General features: G+C 39.3%; 1 protein-coding gene across 1 annotated transcript in view; it reads right to left on the minus strand.

The window, feature by feature from the left end:
* LOC135198178 (serine/threonine-protein kinase PRP4 homolog) overlaps window positions 1-10,000 on the minus strand; it is a 277,937-nt gene that overhangs the window by 148,106 nt on the left and 119,831 nt on the right. Inside the window, exons 9-11 of the mRNA XM_064225699.1 lie at window positions 6,002-6,102; window positions 5,206-5,676; window positions 4,884-5,000 (exon numbers count right to left, since the gene is read on the minus strand). Coding sequence (XP_064081769.1) covers window positions 4,884-5,000; window positions 5,206-5,676; window positions 6,002-6,102 — 689 coding nt within the window. The remainder of the gene's footprint in view (window positions 1-4,883; window positions 5,001-5,205; window positions 5,677-6,001; window positions 6,103-10,000) is intronic.

Below are 10,000 nucleotides of genomic sequence, written 5' to 3' on the forward strand. Positions count from 1 at the left end.
GTCCTCTATACTTAGTAGTCCTCTCCCTCCTTCCTTTCGTGTTATGTATAGTCTGTCCGTATTTGCTCTTGGGTGTAGTGCTTTGTGTATTGTCAAATGTTTCCTCGTTTTCTGATCTATGCTGCGGAGTTCTGCCTTTGTCCATTCCACTATTCCTGCGCTGTATCTGATTACTGGCACTGCCCATGTGTTAATGTCTTTTATCACATTTCTGGCGTTGAGTTTTGACTTGAGTATCGCCTTGAGTCTCTGCATATATTCTTTCCTGATCGTGTACTTCATCTCTTGGTGTTTTATATCCCCTCCTTCCATTATTCCCATGTATTTGTATCCAGTCTCATCTATGTGTTTGATGTTGCTCCCATCTGGTAGCTTTATCCCTTCAGTTCTCGTTACTTTGCCTTTTTGTATGTTGACTAAGGCGCATTTTTCTATTCCAAACTCCATCCTGATGTCCCCAGATACAATCCTTACAGTCTGGATTAGGGTATCTATTTCCTTGATGCTCTTACCATACAGCTTGATGTCGTCCATGAGCATCAGATGGTTGATTCGGTTGTCTCTTTTCTTGAGTTGGTACCCGGCATCCATCTTCTGTAGTACTTTTGTCATTGGAATCATGGCTACTACAAAAATATTAATAAACATATTAATACGTAAACATATTATACATAGTATGTGTACCATACAAATCTCTCATTTCAGGAGAGAGAGAGAGAGAGAGAGAGAGAGAGAGAAACTCACTCCCTTCCCTCCTGTCACATTACTTGATATATTTGACAGCTGTTGGACCTCAGCTTGGTACCTGGAGTTCGAAAGATAGATGCGTGAAGACTGGGATTTCCTTTATTCTTACATCATTTTTCTTATTTATAAACTAAAATCTTACTAATTCACTGTAGTATTTTCTTTAATGAATTGATTGCTCTTTACATTAATATCAATATTTGAAAATTAGTAAATCATTTATTTATCATACAAAAAGCATACATCTCTGTAAGAGAGAGAGAGAATTATTATTGTTAATATGTGATATCATTTAACCTTATTTACTAATACAGTACTGATCAATAATATTATTTTAAAATTAGTAAATAATTTTTGCATCATAAAAATGTATTTAGTCATGAAAATAACATCAAAATACACTAATTAGTGATTATTTATCGTCGGAAAAACCCGCAAATAGGTGAATTCCCTGCAAATAATGGGTAGATATGGTCCAGAGAGAAATCCACGAATCCAGAGAATGCAAATACGGGGGGCCCACTGTACTATGGACTAAGAATATTATTTAAAATGTCCTCTAAATGTTCTGCTTCTCCTAAAGCTTCTGGCAAAGAGCCTAAGTGACAAAGCCCTTTACAGTAAATGACAGATGAGGAGAAAATAGACATGAGGGCAATAAAACATGCTATTAAAATCAACAGGTTTGTTTCCCTGCCTGTCCCTCTCTCACCTTGTCTAGACAAAGTGGGGAATTTAATTCAATCAATCTACAACTAAAAGAAGATGGACTGGGTGCCCTGTCAAGTGAACAGAGTGCCCTGTACTGGAACACCATCCCCTGAAGGTAAAGCAAACACACTTCCAAGAAGATGGAGGGGTATTTGAAAATACACATCCTTTAGGTCCACGAAAGCATGAAGTATCCCTCTTTGATAGAATCTAACATTGAGCAAACAGTCCTTCTTGAACCAGGTCTGGCGAATGAACCGCCTTCCCCACTAAGAACAGACAGCTGTAAAAGCCTGGGGACCTATCCTTTACAACAACTACTGCACTTTTCCACAGCATCGCAGTTGCATCCTTCAAAGGGCGAGATATTTTCACAAGCTTGGAATACAAATCTAAAACCAGACCAGGTCAAAAGTGAAGGGTGGCAGATACTCAGAGAGTAGTAGATATCCTTCCCATAGGGGCATCCACTCCATGTTGCTACCCTTCACCCCCCACCATCAGCAACATGAGGGGAGGAACAGTATCTAGGGTCATCCTCCTTTCTTCTTGCCTTTGCCTCACTTCCTAGAACAGACGGCGGGCTGAAAGGGACATAACCTTGCGCCTTTCATCACCATGGCAGAAGTAGGCTTGGTTCCTCTATGAGGGGCAGAGAAAGTCTGGGACTTTCTTTGACATGATAAAGAAGGGCCAGCCTGACCCAAGGGTTGGGCTTGCAGTGCCACTCAAAGATTAAGATGTCTAGACATGACCTGATGGACCAGCTTGTCCCTGTTCTCAACTTTAAGGCTTTCCACCATGGCCTCCACCGCAATCCGATGGAAGAGAGGTGGATACCAGCACAAATCTGTTTCTGAGAGCCAAAGTTGACTTTGGTCCAACAGGTTGAGAAAGTTGAGATACAGCAGTGTCTCTCATTTTCAGCACCACAGTCTCTTGAAGGAGGCATCCACTTCAGGTGTTCTCCCTCCCATCGAGGATGTGATCTTGGGCACAGAGAGACCCCAGAGGTCATACCAACAGACTGGAGAGCTGACATGGCAGGCAACTCCAGAGCTGCCAACTCTGTTTGAGGCTGACTTCCTCCAAATGGAGACAGTCGAGTGCCAACCCAGGCCGGAGATGAGTTAAGTCCTGGTCTACCTGTGTTTTTTTGTCAATGGACTCTCTGAAGGAAGTGTCATGGCAATCGTTCTATAGCAAAGAAAAATATATTAGGGGGAAAGGAAAATATATTTTCTTCACGTAGGTCTGCAGCAAGGAGGCATTCCCGCACGTGTTTGAGGCATCTGTTCTCATGATTGTTCGAGAATACTCTGGTGTTTGTGGAACACCAGCATGTGGCCATCATTAGAAACGCTGTGTTTTGAATATGACGTAACATTTCGTTGAGAGCCTTCTAAAAAGTTCCTGCCGAAGGAAGGTGACATTCGCTGGTTATGCTCTGCCCTCTCAGCCCCGCCCTGAGATCGACGTATATATATATATATATATATATATATATATATATATATCATATATATATATATATATATATATATATATATATATATATATATATATATATATATATAGATATATAGATATATAGATATATATATATATATATATATATATATATATATATATATATATATATATATATATATATATATATATATATATATATATATATATATATCTATATATATATATATATCTTATATATATATATATATATATATATATATATATATGACTCTGAGGAAGTAAAGAGTACCAGATCATCAGAGATAAAGAAGGAAGAGACGTAGGATGAGGACGAACAAGAGATAGTGGTAATGAAAACAAGTAAAGTCCGTAGTCAGAGAGAGTGAGAGATCCCAACATCCTGCAAGTGGCATTGAGAAGTAACCCGCCCTTCAAGTTTCAAGACTAAGGCATTCCTTCCTGCAGTACGAAGATAAGAAGCCATATGAAGTTTCTACTGACCCCTTTTGTGAAGCCCTCACTTTGAGCACTGTTCTCAACAGCTGCAAAACTGGCCAGCAAGTATTTCATTACTGCACTGTTTCCCCCTTTTCACATATTGTCAGATTTAATTTAGCTATGTAAATAGGAGAAACCATTCTGCATTTAACTTTGTTAATAAGCTTATAAATAAACTTCTGTTCTGTTTGAGTTTCTTTCTATATTCGTATCCCAAGTTTTAATTGTTGGTGTTGAATCCTTTTTGTTTATTATAACAAAGAACCTGAGCGGACTCACGATCCGTAACAGGAAGGTAATACGTACTTATTCTGATGAGCCAACTAGGCCAGCTAGACCGGGGGAAATTCGCTTACCCAGAAACGAGAATTCAAATGGTCTAAAACCCCCACTAGCAATTCTTCACCATGGCAGGGCAATTGGTGCCTTGGGTACCTTCTGTAGACCCCATAAGGACTCAATAGCTGAAGAACAATCTGTAGCACAGGTCACAGTCTTTTCCTCGAGTTTCCGCAAATGACAAATTATCTTAATGATCTCAAAAATATGCCTCTGCAACTCTGAGGTGTCTGAGTCCTCAGGCCTAGGAACCTTCATCTCTCCAGTTCCTAGTCCTCCTGAGTTGCTCTCTCTACAGGAGAGGACACTTGCCACATCCCCCTGTCAATAATCTCTAACACTCAAGAATATGGCCTGTCCAGTCCAAAGACTGAACCAAAAACATAAACCTCCGTGGTAAGCACAGCTGGGATGGGATCAAGAACATTTCAATTCCCAAAACCCAAGCCTGTAAGGCTCCCGGTAAACCCTGAGGAGGTGAAAGGGATGGATAAGAGATCGCAAGCACCCTAGTTCAATCTGGCAAAGACCGAAGTCTTGTCAAATAACCGAGGCCATGGGCAGTCATCAACCCATGGTGATAACACATCTGCGTGGGTTGGAGAGAACGGCCCCACTCATTCGGACATGGTTGGAGCTGTCCCTCTAGTGTTCCCCAGTCTTCCGAGAAGTTCAGACTTTCTACAGGAAAGGAAGACTGAATGGAGGATGTCCTCATTCTAGGTCTGGGTGACTCAGCCAGGCAGGCCGCGTCACTTTCCCAGGACCCCTAAGCTGCTCTCTTTAAAGAGCAGGAGGGGAAGGGAGGTGAAAGAGCACCTGCATGCTTATGTTTACCTTCTCTCACTGGAATGTGCTGCCAGACAGGACCAGGTCTGTAACCAGGAGACTGTCTGTACTTATAGCACTCCAAGACACTTTCCTTCAACTTACCAATAAGAAAGTCTTGATCTGGGCTATATAACACCAAGGCCCATCAATACAAACATTACGTACAGTCCCAATACCTGGCCCAAGACACTTCTGCATTTACAATGGGTCAGTTGTTCTACTGATATCACACACAAAGAATTTACATACACACATTGCATTGTAATAAAATAAAGAGTACTTACATAACTTCATTGTTCCTGATGATTTTAATGGCTACATCTTGGCCAGCTCTAGCAGCATCCCTACCTCTCACAACATTACTGAATACTCCTTGACCTGTATACCCATACACAGTGTATCTGTAACATGTAATCATTCTCAATTAAAAACATGTATTTCAATACTCTTACTATGTTGAGCAGAAGTTTCAGATAGTAATAACCAACTTAAGACTAGCATAACTACAGTGATGAGCACCGACTTAAATTTTAGTTTTGTCTGATGAAATGAAACTGGAAATGTCGATATTCCATGCTCAACACCAATATTCTGCACCAAACTTACCTGGAATCAAGTACTTCACCAATGCGGACTCGATAATAACCCTCGGCATCATCCCAGTTATCTGTTAAGTTGGGATTCTCAATACCTCGAGTGTGTATGTCACCCAAACGATCAGCCGCAAAATTGTCACCAAACATATCAGAAAACATGTCTTCATTTCTCATTTCTTTTTCACCAATCAATGCAACTTTGGACATGGCATTGTCACCCTTGGCAGATTTTTCTGATTCACTATCCTGCTTTTCTTTATCAGAGGAGTCTCTCTTACCATCTCTTGCTTTATTTTCTTTATCTTCACTACTTCTACTGCTTTCCCTACTACTACTACCACTCTTGCTTCTACTCTTTTTGTTATTGCTGTTTTTAGTTCTTTCCTGACTATTGGCACTGCTTGATCCATCTGAATGAGGTGAAGCCGACCTTGATTTTGATTTTTCAGTAACATCAACAGACTTTGCTCGTGACGAAGGCCTTAAAAATCCAAGAAAAAACTAATGATGTACACAGAATTAAAATATGTAAATTATCCTTATATTCCATGACAAAACAATAGTACTACAAGATATAAACATATATTGTATAAATTCTTGAAATTCTCTAAATGAAACAAGTACCAGAAGTACCATACTGATAGAGAGCAATATGATAATGTACAAATAACAAATAATTTAATTTATGAAAGTTTGGTCTGATGGCCTGGTGCAGGAACATAATTAATATGAAATGGATCATGCTTCATTACCATATCTGCACCACTAACTTTCCAAAATATCAGACATACAAAATACTACATTACCTTGACTGTGGCATAGGAGAATCTCTTGGTGTGTTTACTGGTGACTGCACTGCACTACTAACTGGTGTTACTTGACAAGAATCTCTGTCAACTCCTAGTTTCTGTTTGGGTAAAAACAATAAACCACTAAATCAACTACATCTTCAAATACAAGAACTTCCATAAAGGAGTTTGATAACATTAAAATAATTTAATGCATATAAACTGAATGCATTTAAAAAAAACTTAAGCTCTGACATTAATACTAAATCAATAATATAATCAAATGCCCACAAACTGTGAAGATAATTCTTACTTAAATAACAGTAAAAAATTATATCATAACTTTCTTGATTCACATTTTTATACATTAAATGAGGAAAATGAAAATTACATACATTTCCTTACTGGATGTGTCAAAGTCCATTAAAAGTAAAAATAATATTTGAACTAATGGAAAGAACCTTTTCTGCATAATCCTAAAAGCAGTCAGTCATTTAGTGTCTGTTGTCTACCTCATAAAGAACCTGTGCTTTGTATCAAAGTGATTTTTTGTGCTTTTGCTTGTAGAGTATGTGGGGTTCTCTTTTCTTGTATCAAATGTTTAACTGCTGCACATAGAGTAATTACATAATTTAATATCAGTACGTACATGTCAAATTTATATTTAAAAAGTATGGAAAATATATGCTCAGAAACCAAGAGATGTTTGGCTAAATAAAGTATAAAGGCAGTCCCTGTTTATCGGCGGAGATTCTGTTCAAATGGTTTGATAATAAATGAAAATCATTAACCAAATACTATTGACAATTTTTGGCGCTTATCGGTGTCTATAACCGGTTAATGGCGCCTCTGTTAGGTATGTAATAATGATAATACAGCAGTGCCTCAGGTTACAAAATTAATCAGTTCTGAAGCGGCCTTCGTAACCTGATTTTTTTGTATCTAGAACTATGTTTTACATGTAAATTTCCTAATTCGTTCCAAGCCCTACAAAAGCACCACAGTAAATTTTATAATAATGCTAAATTGACCAATAAACAATGAAATACAACATTTGGACCATTCAGTACCTAACCTAACCATTACTGCACCTGCAAATAAAGTGTATTAGCATACAGGGTACAAGAAATACTGTGCGCACATGTACATACGTATGTAGTAAAATGTGGAACCTTACCTTTCGAGTGAGGCGATGTCCAAAAGTGGCGACAGAGGAGGAGGACAAACAGCAGAAAACATGAACACTTAACTTTACAAAACACATTAAAAAATGGCAGAAAATATTAACACTAAACTTTACTAAACACATTAACAAATACTTCTTGATAATCTCCCTCAAACTATCACTCTTGTAGTTCATCGCATTTACCATACTGTCTAACGGTTTGTGCCACAGGAAAGAAAGGCCTCCTTTTGGGAGACCAGCTAATTATTCAATCTGTAACTTGCATCGATGAGGTTGAGAAAGCTCTGAAGTCTTTATGTACTGAATTGCAGACAAGGTCATGTGGCCAGAGGAGCACTTCTTGCAATGCAATGATGCCTTTGAAGATTTTGCAGAACATGTTTAGGAAAGGAATGTTCCACTTGAGACCAAAAATATTCCAAGAGATCATATCTAATGTATCCAAGGGAACTCACGAAGATGGGAGACGAAAGAGTTGATCATTTGGGTGGATGGGAATTAGCCAGCTGAGGTGGGCAGTCACTTGCAGTAGAAGGCAGGCCTATGCCTAAACCCCTGCATGGGGTGTCAGACCCCTTGTAATCATTCTCATCATCATCCACGATGGGGGGTTGGGGGGAGATATAGGGTCAGGAGACTCACAAGGGCTGGTGATCATTACAGATGATTTTCTTCCACTGGGAAGGGAGAGGAGGTTGGGAGTCCAATGGTGCCCTCCAGAAGGTCTATAGGTGATGTGGGTGCTTCATCTGAGAGAGAGAGGGCTGTTCCCACTTGAAAGGGTATGGCCATCTGCAGTTCCCACTTGGGAGGGTATGGTCATCTAGACTTAGTGTCGCACTCTCACTTCTCTCGTGTTCCTGATAAGCAAATAAATAATAGATGCCACATTCAAAGGAGTCTGGTGGCTTGCTGTACGACTTTCTAAAGATTCCTGCACTCCTTTGATCGCATCCCAGTTCTATGAGAGGTTGCTATCTGTTTCCACAATTTTAAGATTATAGAGTGATTCCAGTACGTAATCCTTTGATCACGTCCCAGATCCATGAATATTTATCATATGTTTCCTCATTTTTCTGAGTTTTTAAAATTTTTTCTAATAGGGATTTTGCTGTTTGGAAGGCATTATCCGCCGTATGGTAGACTGCAGGTTAGACTTAGATCAGCAGGACCCTTCGGAGGCAGATTGTAAGGGTCACCAGAGTACATTTCCACCGAGCAGGTCCTTAGCCACTTAGTGATATAAGATATTTTCTTGCGAGAGGATGAGTTTATTGCGGAATGCACCTGGAGTGCTTTCTGCTATCAGGTCTTTGCATTCTGTATATGCAATGCTAATCACCTCATTTGAGAAGGCTACACTGGCAGATTATATATCAGACTCAATGTCTGAATGGTTTGATTGATGCTGTATAAAGTAAAGACAATTGTTTGCGAGTATGGAAATTGTGTGTGGGGCACAAGTATTGGTAAGTGCCAGGGTCAATTGCGTGACAGTTGGAGGGTGTCAAATGACACTTTTGTGGCAAAGGGAGGGTCAAGCACTAGCACATACACTGCACTCTTTTACCCATTTCCCAGGACCAATAGGCCTTGAGTAGCTGTAATTTGAAAGATTTTGAAGGCACTGATTGGAGCAGAAAGTATATTAATATATCTGCAATTATACACAACACTCTCTGGCTTACACACCGGGTATTATACATAGAGACACTATTAACACAACACATTGCCTAGTAAAAGAAGTATAATCACCAAGGGCAAAAACCCTTCTTTTTTGGTAAAAAATTGAGAGAGACACCTTCAACACATCCACAGTGCCAATACTCTATTTTCAGCGTCGATAATTGGAAATCAGCACAATTTCAGCGCTGCACTAGACAAACACCATAACACTGGATCGCTGATAACTGGGGACTGCCTGCAATTGCATGCATATACACATGTACAGTACTATATTTGTATAGTACAGTGCAGCCATACCCCTACATACGAAAGTCCTTATGTACGAAAAATCCAGGTTATGAGGCAAAGATGAAGATTTTTTGCTTCTGTGTACAAAAATAATTCAGGTTGCGAAAGGGTATACTGTAAAGTCTGAGATTTGTCCGGGCCGCCAAGAACAATTTTAAAACTCACGTGCCGCCAACTCAGTAGACTCGCCACCATCCTTCCACTCTCCCACTGGTTCCTGATGCTAGTTACTTACTGCCATAAGATCCGCTCTCCTATTGGTCAGCATCTATCCTATCATGCATCTACGTAAGGGAGTTCCTCAACCATTTTGTTTCAGCAGCGTTATTGTACACACATGGAATTCGTTCGTTCGTGTAGATTTTGTTCGTTAACGTAAATTCGTGTTAGTGATTTCGTTTTCGTTGTACTGTAAGTTACTTTATCATGTTGTGTGTTAACTTAATTACATAGGTCATTAGCCATGGGTCCCAAGAATGTTGCTGAGGTTCACGGAAAGAAGAGGATGCCTTCTATGGAGACAAAGATGGAGATAATCAAGAAGTATTTGTTAATGTGTTTCGTAAAGTTTAGTGTTAAGGTTTTCTACCATTTTTTTAATGTGTTTTGTAAAGTTAAGTGTTCATGTTTTCTGCCGTTTGTCCTCCTCCTTTGTTGCCACTTTTGGACATCACCTCACTCGAAAGGTAAGGTTCCACATTTTACTACATACGTATGTACATGCGCGCACAGTATTTCTTGTACCCTGTACACTAATACACTTTATTTACACGTAAAGCAACAATTAGGTTAGGCACTGAATGGTCCAAATTGTTGTATTTCATTGTTTATTGGTCAATTTAGCTTTATTATAAAAT

The sequence above is a fragment of the Macrobrachium nipponense genome, chromosome 21 (assembly GCF_015104395.2).
Source record: "Macrobrachium nipponense isolate FS-2020 chromosome 21, ASM1510439v2, whole genome shotgun sequence".
Taxonomy (NCBI): domain Eukaryota; kingdom Metazoa; phylum Arthropoda; class Malacostraca; order Decapoda; family Palaemonidae; genus Macrobrachium; species Macrobrachium nipponense.